The 12476-nt window shown below is 50.7% G+C and overlaps 1 protein-coding gene across 2 annotated transcripts in view; it reads left to right on the top strand.

Moving 5' to 3' along the window:
- The window catches only part of CCNJL (cyclin J like), a 44406-nt gene extending 35764 nt beyond the window's left edge, over nt 1-8642 (top strand). For both annotated transcript variants that reach the window (XM_081035313.1, XM_081035314.1), the window contains exons 4-6: nt 3395-3697; nt 5173-5332; nt 6535-8642. In XM_081035313.1, coding sequence (XP_080891439.1) covers nt 3395-3697; nt 5173-5332; nt 6535-6958 — 887 coding nt within the window. In that variant the 3' untranslated portion in view covers nt 6959-8642. The remainder of the gene's footprint in view (nt 1-3394; nt 3698-5172; nt 5333-6534) is intronic.
- The last annotated feature ends 3834 nt before the right edge of the window (nt 8643-12476 follow it).

Raw genomic sequence — 12476 nt, 5'->3', positions numbered from 1 at the left:
TATTGGAAAAATTTTCCAAATAAAAAAGTACATCAACCATGTTAAAGAGAGTCTGTGGCTCTTTTCTGACTTGGAAAGACTTGGACCACTGTCCCCCGCCCCTCCCAGGGGACCTGCCTGAAGACTTGCAGGCATCTGTTGTCTGTGCCGTTTGTCTTGTTGATAAGGAGCAGGCAGCTGAGTGGCGGTGCTTGGTGGTGCTGTGCTGAGGACAAAGAGCTGGCCCCACTCACCATCATGGGAGGCGGGGAGGAAATAAGTGTCTGCCAGGCACGTGCAACACCAGGAAACTCATAAAATCTTTTCTGGCTGTGAAATGTTTTGTGCTGGGGAAGAGTCGCTGAGCTGGGGTGGGCAGGCCAGCCGCTAAGAGCAGAGGCTGTGTAGTTGCTCCTCGGTTCTCCGAGCTTTTTCTGAGTCTCTGGGGATCCGAACAGAACCGGCAGGATCCGGCGCGTGTGCAGCACAAAGCACAGTGCTCGGCCCAGCATAGGACTCTCGGTATCCCTGTGTGCTGGGCCCTGAAGCACGTTCCCTTGGCACAGCCATTTCATATCCACGTGGGGCATAGTCCTAGGAGGGAAACGAGAGGCCTGTGGAGTTTAGTGCTATTACATTCAGAGCCAACACGTTGAGGATTCAGACCCCCTTCTGCCTGGCTCTGGCCTCCTGCATGGGGGTCTCCAAGAAGCAGGAGGCGAATTCAGACTCCTCAGTAACCGTGGCCCGTTCCATTTCAGGGTAATCCTCTTGGCATTGGTGGCTGGCGGAAAAGCAGAGCTCTGAAAGGTTTGAAAAGCACTGAGGGCAGGGAGGAAACTAAGCTGATTGAGCACATCTGCCCGCTGAAATAGATTGCTGGCTGCTAGCAATGCCGTGGAAGGGTCTCAGTGCCGCCCCCAGCACGATGCGTGTTTCTACCGGGACTGTGACCGTGCCACCTTCTGCTCCGGCAAAGCAAAGAGAGCTTGTATGTGTTGAGTGCCTGCAAACTGTTGGCCCACGTCAGCACAAGGTTCAGGGAAAGCGTGACCGTTTTGCAAAAATAGATGTGTATATATGTTGTTTCTTTTTAAATTGCACAAAGAATACATAATCACTGGAGAAAACAATTAGGAAATACAGATAATCAGAGATCTTTAGAGGATAGTTCAAATGGCATAAAATTTCACTATCTCGAGAGAACCAGTCCTTCAAAACAGATATTCACTGGGCACCTACTGTGTGCCAGGGGCGGTGCCAGCACCTGGCAGCATGGTTCCTGTCCTCATGGGGCTTAGACCTGTTAAGTACCTATTAAGGATCAGGTGCCAGCCAGGAAAATTAATACTTGGTATTAAACAAGCAGTCTGAGTGTGAGCAGGGCCCAGAGGACATCCAGCGGCCTCTGAACTGAGCTCTGGGGGACACATGGTAAGGGGGGGAGGGTCTGAGTTCCACTCAGCTGGGTCCTGTGCTTGTGGAGGGAGGGTGTTGGGCCATGAAGCAAGGCCTTGTCATCTAAGGCATGCCCCTCGATTTCCAGCACCCCAAGAGGCTCTCCCTCCTTGGGCAGCATTGACCTTGCCTTTACCTGGCTGAGTTGCCCCTGCGTGTGTGACAAGGGAAGGTGTGTGCTTTGGAGGTGGCGCCGTGCCAGGCTGAACTCCTGAAGGATAGGGCTCGGGAAGATGTGTCTGGGGTGCTGTAAGCTGCTTAGGAGCCGGTTGGCAGTCGTCTCTGCTCCTCACTGTCTTGTACATTTCTACATATTTGTACATTTCCACTCTCTCAGCTCCTCCCCATCAAAGACCGAAGGTTCATGTCACTCCATCTTCTTCCACTTGGTGGGTGTTCGGCTTGCCGAGAAGGTGGGGATGCGGGGCTTCCCAGAGTCGGCGTTTCCTTTCTCAGTGACATGTTTTGAGCCTGCCTGGGAGTGTGTTGTATCTGCTGCAAGGCAGCCTGTAGTGGTTACCTCTTCATCTCTCCTCAAAAGCATGCAAGTCTGATGAGAACTGGGTCAGAGGTGCTGGCAGTTATGCACAGGTGTGTGGACACTTAGTTGGCTGTTCCCTTCATGGGCACAGACGTGTGCTTTGAGCTCAGCTGCCTCTTCTGACACGCGCTCAGCAGCTGCTTTGCAGCCTGTGAGGTTGGGCTTGGCAGCCCCAGGTGAGCAGAGCGAGGCCAGGACTTAGGGCTCACCATCTGAGGTGGGGGTGAGGCAGTAGGTGGGAACAGTGGCCAGGGAAGCCTCCGAGGGACAATGACTTTGAAGGTGGAGGGCAAGGCGAGGGTGGCAGAATGCGGAGAGGCAGCTGAGCTCCAAGCACACGTTGTGGCAGAATGAGGATGGGACGGGTGCTCCGGGCAGAGGGGCTGTGTAGATGAGGCTTGTAGGCAAGGAGACCTCAGTGCCTTCAGAGCACTGCAGTAATGGAGAGCATGGCCAGGTGTGTGTGGTTTCCCCAGAGCGGGGACGCGTGTTAAGGCTGGGTGGTTTCCTAGCCGCCTCACCTGCAGAGCCTCCCTCCCACCGTGGCGGCTGCCACTTCCCAGCCACAGCCCTGTACCGTGACCCTCAGTGAGTCGGACCCCCACTGCCACGGGCTGTATGTCTGTCCTGAGGACGACTGCCATGGGTTGGTATGTCAGGGCTTCGGTTCCCTCGGCCAAGGCCCGTATTCTACATTGTTTCTCAGCATTCCTCGTAGGCGTAAGCTGCAGTCCACCGTGGTGGCTCACTTGATTATGTGCCCGTTTGGGCTTGCTTCCCTTTCCTGTCTTCTCCCACCTACCCATCTTTCCCAGGCTCACTTCCCAAGCAAGCTGTTTCTGAGAGAACCCTAACTAAAAACCCATTGGTCGAGTTTGAACTCAATACGGAGGACCGTGGGGAGCCATTGAAGGGCTTTTCCACATCTGGAGGGATCAGGTCAAATTTGTAAGGTCACTCTGACTGTGGCCAGACCCTCTGACTGTGGCCAGACCCTCTGACCAGTCCTGAGGTTGAATTAGTGAGGACCAGATAGGAGGGCTCACCTTGCTTCCCAGACCCTCACTCCTGTTGCTACCTGCCGTTGAGCACTTTCTGTGTTGCTCGTGCTGGTCTGAACATTTGGTGTGCATTCTCTCATTGCAGCTTGTGAGGTATAGGTCCCATTTTATAGATGAGAGAACTGAGGCACAGAGAGGGTGAGACATCTGTGCATGATCACACAGCTAGAAGTGATGTCTTGGGGATTCGAGCCCAAGTTTGACCGATCCGGAGTGTGTGCTCTTACGCCTTAAGCAGTGGGGCCTATTGGCTTTCTGTCCTCCCTGCCAGCACCTTCCAGGCACTTTAAGGTGGGCCTTTACTTCCTAGGTGCAGGCGAGTGCTGTCTTCCAGTAACCTCTGCTTCTCTCACAGGTAAGTTCGAGGATAGAGAAGACCGTGTACCCAAGCTGGAGCAGATAAACAGTACGAGGATCCTGAGCAGCCAGAACTTCACCCTCACCAAGAAGGAGCTGCTGAGCACGGAGCTGCTGCTCCTGGAGGCCTTCAGCTGGAATCTCTGCCTGCCCACGCCTGCCCACTTCCTGGACTACTACCTCTTGGCCTCTGTCAGCCAGAAGGACCGCCACTGCCACAGCTGGCCCACCGCCTGCCCCCGCAAGACCAAAGAGTGCCTCAGGGAGTATGCCCAGTACTTCCTAGAGGTCACCCTGCAAGGTGGGGCCCAATGTCAGGACCTGTCACCCCTTCCCTGTCCAAGGGGCATGTCCATCCAGGGAGTCCTTCCTGACTGGGGCCCATCCCCCCAAATCACTCCCACTTTGCAGGGAATAAGCAAAGAAGCAGTGAGGATTTCCCCAGTGTGTTACCAATCGTGTAAAAGAGAAACAGCAGCGTATGTACAGGCAGCTGCTAGCCTACAAAACTTACTGGTCCCTTGGTAATTTCGCTTATGGTAACCTGTAACATGGCAGATAATCTAAATAGGACAGGTTTGCAGGCAGGTCAGTCTGGAAGAGCTATCATCATAGAGAGCTAAATATCGTAAATAGATAAAATACTGGGTCAGAAATACAATTGCTACTGCCACCCGATAACCCACCACAAACCACAACAGTCGTGAGTAACCGTATCAGTCGTGATATCAAGCATGAATGCATCACTTGCTGTGTACCAGGCTCCTTATTTCAGTGCTGTGCTTGCGTTATTTCATTCGAACCTCCCAATGACTCCGCATGAAAATAATTTCTGCTATTCTCATTTTACAAATCAGTTTCCTCAATTGATGCTCAAGAGGTAAGGTAACTTACCCAGGGTCATTGCTAAGATTTGAACCTGGGGGGTCTGACTCTGTGACTACCATCCTGAATGATTCCATACCTTTACCAGGCAAATGTTGAAATCATCGAAAATCGTAATTTAAGGCAACATGATAATTAATGCACAGACAACCAAGTGTCATTCATGAAAACTGGAAATTTCAAGTTTTCCATGCTGCCAGATATCTTAGTAGGACATTAAGATTTCTTAGATCATTTCACAATGTGTATACATATACCAAAACATCATGTTGTACATCTTACATGTATATAATTTTTATTGGTGGATCATACTTCAGTAAAGCGGGGATGGGGCGGGGGCGGGGGGAAGTTCCTTAGTAAACGTAAGTCAGGTACCAATTGTAGTTCTGATTGTCAAACTCTTGTAGCCATTCATTCAACAGAGTTTTATTGAGTGCCTGCTGTGGTCCAGGCTTTCTTTGTATTCCTAAGTAGCCTTTAGTCATACCCCATAACAGAAGCCTTTGAAATGGTGTTTCACTCACCCCTAACAACCAAAGAAAGGACAGATGTTTTGTGGTTCTGTTTGTAGTGCATCAGCAAAGCCCTTGCAGCCCCCAGAAGCCATGCATGACATTTGGACACTCACTGCTCTAGGCTGACATCCCAGACTGAGAGCGAAGGTCCTTACGGTTCCAAAATGGAACTTCATGGAGTGGCTACTTTTTCACTGTGTGTGTATATGTGTCTGTGTCTGTGTCTGTGTTCGTCCGCTTGTCCACGCATGCCCGCAGTGAACGGCTTTGAACTTAATCATTTGTCTGATGATTCTCGGAGGACACAAGGCAGGTGGGGCACCAGGCCTCCGGGTGAGGCTTTTTGATGCTGACGCCCTCTGTAATTCTCTTCCAGATCACGTTTTCTACAAATTCCAGCCTTCTGTGGTCGCTGCAGCCTGTGTTGGGGCCTCTAGGATTTGCCTTCAGCTTTCTCCCTACTGGACCCGAGACCTGGAGAGGATCTCAAACTACTCCCTGGACCATCTCAGCACATGCATCGAAACCCTGCTGGTGTAAGTGTCTCTCTAGATCCTTCCGTGTTTCTGAAATATCGAGGTTCCACTTGAGGCCCGATTCAGGCGATTTCCCAAAGTCTGAGGCTTATGGTGGGAGCCCAGCTAGTGTTTCACATAACGTAGGCCATGATGACCCCTGATAGAATTGGGGTTTGGAGAGTTGGTCCTTCTAATTTGGGTAGCTTTGCATTTGCAATTTTAAGGTCAAGAAGTGAGGGGCTTTGTGCACATCCTTCTGAGTATCTGGCTCTTTGATCTGAGCCCCCGTTACCAACCAGTCTTATGGATGATCACATCTAGGGGCTCTCCTTCTAAGCTGCTGTTTTTAGACATGGCCACTGAGCTGCCTTTTCACCAGCTAAGCCAAGAGGGGCTTAACATAGCAGGCTACTGCCTCCTTGCAGGGTCCCTGGGAATCTTGGGGAGGAAACGTTCAGTGTGTCAGAGAAGATGCTTACAGGCATTGTAAACCCAACACCATGAAACTGATCTCGGAGGCCAAAGAGCTGAGTGGTGACCTCAGGGAGGAGGACAGAGGACCCAGTCACTCTTCCACCTGACAGCATCCAGCATCTCCTCATAGATTTGTTTTCCCAAAAAGCTTATGGGAAGCTTTTTTTTTTTTTTTTTTTTTTTTTTTGTGATGATAAGAAACCGGTTTCATCCTACTTTACAGATGGAGAAACTTAAGCCCTGGGGTCAACTTGCTTGGGATCTGCTAGCTCAGGAGTGACCCAAATGGGGATAGAGCCACCAAAAGTGCCTTGAAGGCAGAGGTGGTGCTCATCTAAACACCAGCTCTGCCCTCTTGGGGGATGCAGCAGTGAGCAAAAGCAGCCAGGGTCTTCCCTCTCGGAGCTTGCACTCAGCGCAGGAAGCCAGGTAGTAGCCTGGAAGTTAGCACCTGGGGTATTGTCTGCAAGATGGCTCAGCACAGGGGTTGTGGGGAGAGCTAGGCTGGTCTTGAGAGGTCAGAAGAGGGTTTCATGGGACGCAGATCCATGCTGAGAGCTGAGGCCTGAGGTTGGTCGGAGAACAGCTGAGACCAGGCTGGAGGTAGTGAGCACAGACTGGGCAAGGCCCGGCGGTAACAGCTCACAGACTACAGATCCCACTTAGCAAGGCAGGTAGAGGTGCTCTCAGGTGTCTTGTGCTGTGGCCTTTGAGCTCTAAGTCTCACCCAGGTGCTTCCCTTTCAGAGCTTATGACAATGTCCTCAAGGACGCCGTCGCAGTCAAGAGCCAGGCCTTGGCGATGGTGCCTGGCACCCCCCCCACCTCCACCCAAATGCTGTTCCAGCCACCTGCCTACCACGCCCTCAGCCAGCCGACACCCGTGGCCCTGGCACAGTTCCAGACCCCCGTGCAAGACCTGTGTTTGGCCTATCGGGACTCCCTACAGGCCCACCGTTCAGGGAGCCTGCTCTCGGGAGGCACTGGCTCATCCCTCCACGTCCCGTACCCCACCCTCCAGTCCCTGGACGTGTGTCCCATGCCTCTCCCGGCGTCCCTCAGCATGCAGATGGCCATCACAGCTGAGCCCAGGCACTGCCTCACCGCCACCTACAGAAGCAGCTACTTCAGCGGGAGCCACACGTTCCCCACCGGCTGTTTCGACAGATAGGGCCCCCTTGGGCCACAGAGGGAGGCCTTGGAGACTCGGCAGGACACTGACGAGGGGGACTCAGCCAGGCGAGGCACCTGGGAAGCTGTCCCCACAGAGCCTCATCGCCCTTGAACGGAGAGGGTCTGTGCTCTTTTTAAATAAAACTAACCCAGAGCAAAACTGTCAATGAGATACCTCACCCAAGAGCATTCCTCTGGAAAACGTCTTCCACGTGTGCCTGGGGTGCAGGGAGAATGGCTCAGTGGCTGTCCCCTGAAGCAGGAGCCCAGCGAATTCAGAAAGACCTGAGAAGAGGCCAGGAGACCGGGAACCAGATGCGGACACCCATGAGCATGTCCGGTGTTCAGCATCAAAGACTCCTTTATTCTTTGCCGAAGCCAGCTACGCCACTGCAAAAGAAGGGGCAGCCTGACATGTTCTCAGGACCCCGATACATGCCCAATCGGTGCTTTTCTTCCCTGGCTCCATGCAGAGGGTGTGTGTGTGTGTGTGTGTGTGTGATGCCTGAGCACGGTGGGCAGCTCGCTTGCCTTTGTCGTCGAACCTAAAACCTTTTTCACCCTTTTAGACATTTCACATGCTGCTGCTTCCCGAAGTGACCTAGCTTTCTGTTCAGTAAGACGTCTCGTTTACATACTGTATCAGGGATTTTGTGATACTTGAAAATTCCTTAGGAGAAAAACAAGATTGATTGCCACACTGCCTGTCCCACGCACGGGCTGTAGGTTTTACCCCTGCTTGTGCCTGACCCGTGGGTCATCACAGAACTTCCTTTTCAAAAGCATATGGTTGGGGAGAACCATTTTCCAGGCTCTCGGGTCCAGAAGATTCCATGTCTTGGACATGTCTTGGATGCTGTGTTCACCTGTAGAACTTCAGGAACCACCCAGAGAGAAAAGGTTGTTGAAAGGTTAGACAAAGGTTTAAAACCAACACTCCCACCTCCTTCTACCACCTGCTTGTAGTAAGTGAGGTTAAGTCCAGTCTCGGCTTTGAGTTTGGCTAATGGCAAAGGATAATAATGTGGAGTGTGTGCTTCGTGCCAGCTGAATGTGGGGTGTGGGGGGTGTATATGACACCACCCCTGACTGGCAAGCGATCGGTTGGATCGAAAGCCAGTTTTTGGGTATCTGCAGTGAGGGGGCTCTCAGGAAGACTGGTGAGACCATGTGCAATATGTTTTTATTATGACTTGCGGCTTGCGCTCAGCATGTTTGGTTTTTTTTGGTTGGTCGGGGTCAGGGGACACGTTCACCCAACAGAAGTAGGAGGTGCAAAGAACCATGGAAGCATTTTTTTTGTTGTTGTTGTTGTTTTAAGGAGAACCCATGTTGGTTTTCTTGACTCACTTGTCTGCCCAGGAGACTGTGGCAGGGAGACTGCCAGGAGGAGGCAGCATGCTGCTGAGTGGGATCCGAAGGTGATTTTCTGAGCAGAAGAAAGCCTCAGCATGGAAGCGCAGTAAGAGAGTCGACATGGATATGGCGCGGCCACTTTGTCACACTCGCATAGGAAACTGCACATTTGTTTGTTTTCCTCTTTTTTCCTTTACCCACCTCCTATTTATGTGCAACTGGTTTGGATGCCAGGTTATTGTATCTGTTTCTTCTGTAGCTGGGGGCTTGCGAGGGGCCCCCAAGAAAAAGGCATCCAGCAATAAACACGTCAGTCGTCACCTGTTCTCGGTCTCTTCCTAGTCTTCTCCTCTCGGGCCAGCCGCCCTCCCCACCCACCACATCAAGCCTTGTGGGGGTCTCCGCTTGTGCTGAGAGGTGGCTGGGGGATGGGCAACAACAAAACTGGCTCCTGTGGGGCTGGGTCTGGCCCTCTGGGTTGGAGCTAGGCCTCCCTGCTCTACCACTGAGCCAGTCAGCGTTCTCCAGAAACAGGATCCACGTTATATATAGCAAGAGAAATGTATTGTAAGGAAGTGGCTCCACATTGCAAATGCCTGGGTTAGGGTCAGGGTCCAGGTTGTACTTTTTCATGTCCCCCCCGGTTCAAAGTCCATCTCTCCAAAGCCATCTGTTCTCACATCTAAATTCTCTTCTCCCTTAATCCTTTGTTTCAGTGATTCTCAGCAGGGCTCATTTATGCTCCTCAGGGGACATGTGGCAATGTCTGGAGATATTTTGGGTTGTCACAGTTGGGGGAGGGGGTGTGGCTGGCATTTAGCAAGTAGAGGCGAAGGGTGCTGCTCACCCTCCTACAATGCACAGGACAGCCACCACAGCAAAGAATGATCTGGCCCAAAATAACAATCGTGCCACGGTTGAGAAACCTCAACTCAGTATGTCACCTCCCAAAGAGGTCTCTGTAATACTCCTTCTCTCTGATTACCCATTTTATTTTCTTTATAGCTGTTGAAAGCTTGTGAAATGATCTTGTTAATTTGTTTACTTGGTTTGATGGTTGTGCCCTAAGCTACCTACCCCCAACAGAATATATAAAATATCATCTGGTGATGGTGACACTAATCATAGCAGGTGGCATTTATTGAGCATTTACTATGTATAAATCACTGTGCTAAAGACTTTGCTGACATTTTTTATAATCATCCTAATAACCCTACAAGGTAGGAACTATTATTAGCTATATTTTTCCAGATCAGAAAATGGGCACAGACAAGCTATTTGCCTAAGGAGAGCAGTGGTGAAAGAAGGAGCCACCGCTCAAATTCAGGCAGTCTGGAGCTGCCCCACCATCCAGCGGTGCCTCAATCAAGGGTTTTAAATTGGTGAAAGATTTCGTAGCTGTCCTGCTCCTCTGGTGGGAAGACATGACAGAATAACGGATACGGGTTAATAAGAGAAAAGAGTTGCCTGGCGTTCATGCTCCTGATTTACAGAGAGGTAGGCATTCTCCCAGAGCATGCCCACCAGCAGACAGAAATACAGAAACAGAGCTTGTTATACATCTGCCACGGGCTAACGTAATTTACGGCGCCATCTGTCTGCCCCCCATAGGCTCTGATCTGGGAGGGGTTCCCCGAGCCCCATCTGTGAAGGTAAAGATCTGGGGCTGGCTCTGGGCATCCCCTGAAAGAGACCCCACCTCGGGGCTGGCTCTGGCAATCCCAAGTACCAAGGGCCTGGAAAGGCATCTTACCAGCCCTCATTACCCCATTCTCTGTTCTGCAGGGAAAAACTTGATGACTTGAATTTCAGCAGAAAGGCCTTAGCATTTGACAGGTTTCGGAAGTCTAAATGCCCACCAGGATCAGGCAGGTAACAGTGAATCCAGCTGGGTGATAGGGACAGCATGAGGGTAGTGGGGACTGTTGAAGCCAGTGGCCTACTAGAGGATATGGCTTATACTCATCTCTGGCCAGTGATACCTTTCAGGGATGTAAGCTCCATGTTGCTGAACTTTCAGATTTCCAGAAAAGTTAGAAATGTATACTTTCTAGGAAATTACTAATTTTTCATTTAATTTAAAAAATTTTAAAGGGTTTTCATACAATAGAAGCCCAGCAAAACACATTATAGGTTAGAATAATTCTTGGGATGGAAGCTTGCTGCTATTGTATATAGACAAGAACCCTGGGCCTGAGAAGTGGAAGGTCTGAGTTTATCTGTTCTTAGCTAGATGTCCTTGAGAAAAGCTTGCTCTCTACTCTGAACCTCTGTCTCATTTGTAAGTCAGGAAGGCTATCACCTTCACCTCCGGTTTATGGTAAGAAAGCATGGGATACACAGTATAATTCATCAGTGAGTTCTATGAGGAATATTGTAAACAACGGGCTCCTCCCTTCTTTCAGGGCTCAGGTGAGCCTCTGAGTTTCACTTCCCTCCAACCCTGCTCTACCTTTAAAGGAAGGGCTCAAGTGGTCAGGCTTCTGCTAAGCCAGCTCTAACTAGTGCTTAAGACCCCTGTCCTAGCCAGAGACACAACAGGCAGGACATATAGGAAGTCAGGCCTTCTGCTCCCTAGCCATGTGGACCTAGGCAGGTCATTTCCCTTTTCTAGGTCTCAGTTTTTTCATCTGCAAAACGGGAGGGTTGGGACTGGAATAGTGCCCAAGGTCGTGCCTGGCTGGGGAGCACTTCACAGTGACAGGTCGCTGGTCTTGATGCCTGAAGAGCTCAGTTCAGCAGGTTTGTGGTGGGACCTGGGCTGTCCTTTTAACAGGACCCCCAGGAAAAGCATATACATAGCCAAGGTTGGACAATTCTCCCTGCTCTAAAAGCTCTGACTCTGTATGTGCCTACTCTTAGCAGTGGAACCAACCATGAACGGCCCTTAATAGCTGTTTAATGAGCACTTACTATGTTCCAAGCCCTGTATTTGACACTTGCCTTGTGCTCTCTTATTCCCCCTACTCTTATTTTGCCCTCACAACACCACCATGAGCTAGAATTATTATCACCATTTTCCAGATGAGGATACTGAGGGACAGGGGGGCTCCAGGTCTTACCATGGGCAAGTGGTGGGAGTGGGTTTTGCACTTAGAGATGCCTGACTGAGGAGCCATGTGGCTTCCAATTCCTTGTCACCCCTAGATGACAGACACACGTGCATCGAGGCCCAATCACTTAGGATTCCACTGCCTCCTCCCATTTCACTGCCCCTCCCCAACATCCATTCACATGTTGGTGTCCATGGGGCTACAGGCGGGTGGTGTAGTGCCACCTAGCGGTGGTTCTTGAAAGATGCTTTGGGAAGCTCCCACGTCCCTAGATGAGCTCGGCAGGAGGGAAGCGATTGCCCTGGCAGAGTGAAAGAGATGTCTCCCAAGGGCCAGGGTGAAGGTCACGAAGAGCCTGGTAAAGGGCACCTGGACTGAATTGGGGAGTCACTACAACATCTTGAACAGCACGGCAAATGATGAAGCTCTAACTTTCTAGAAGCCACTAGCATGGATTTTTACCTTATCTCTTTGCAGCTTCTCTGTGACCCAAGGGTAGGTCTTATTAGCCCATTGTACACAGGGACAAACTAAGACTGAGCAATCCAGGGGCTTACCCACATGCCTCAGAAGTTAGTGGAAGAGGCACTCCTAACTCTTTCATCACACTGGCCTGAGAATGGTGGTGGTGATAATGGAGGTGATGGTGGCTACGATTTAGTGAGTTTGACACATAACAACTCCATTAGTTAAGTACAGTTATTATCCCCATCTTACAGGTGAGGAAACAGGTTATTATCCCCATCTACAGGTGTGGAAACTGAGGCTCAAAGAAATGAATGAACTTACCCCACAGTAACACTGCTTCTGGGTGGTAGAAGAGGGATTCTGACCCTAGCAATGTGACTCCAGAGTTGAAGCTCTTAACCACTGTCCCTTCTGGCTGAGGAAGCCTCTTTGCCAAGATGTCCGCAAAATGGACCCTTAACTCCAGCTCACCTTACTCCATTTACCTTCATAAGCTGGACTGAGAAACTATAGCCTCTATCAGCCAGTGACACCCAGCTGCACATTACTCAGAGATGTACTCTGTTGTGTGACTTCAGATGAACTTCTTTCCTTCTCTGAGCCTCAGTTGCTAAATCTGTGAAATACAGAGTTTCAGCT

Source organism: Rhinolophus hipposideros (genome assembly GCF_964194185.1).
Source record: "Rhinolophus hipposideros genome assembly, chromosome: 23".
In the NCBI taxonomy this organism is placed as follows: Eukaryota; Metazoa; Chordata; class Mammalia; order Chiroptera; family Rhinolophidae; genus Rhinolophus; species Rhinolophus hipposideros.
The sequence above is the reverse complement of the archived record's forward strand: the minus strand, read 5'-3'. Positions and strand labels throughout refer to the sequence as shown.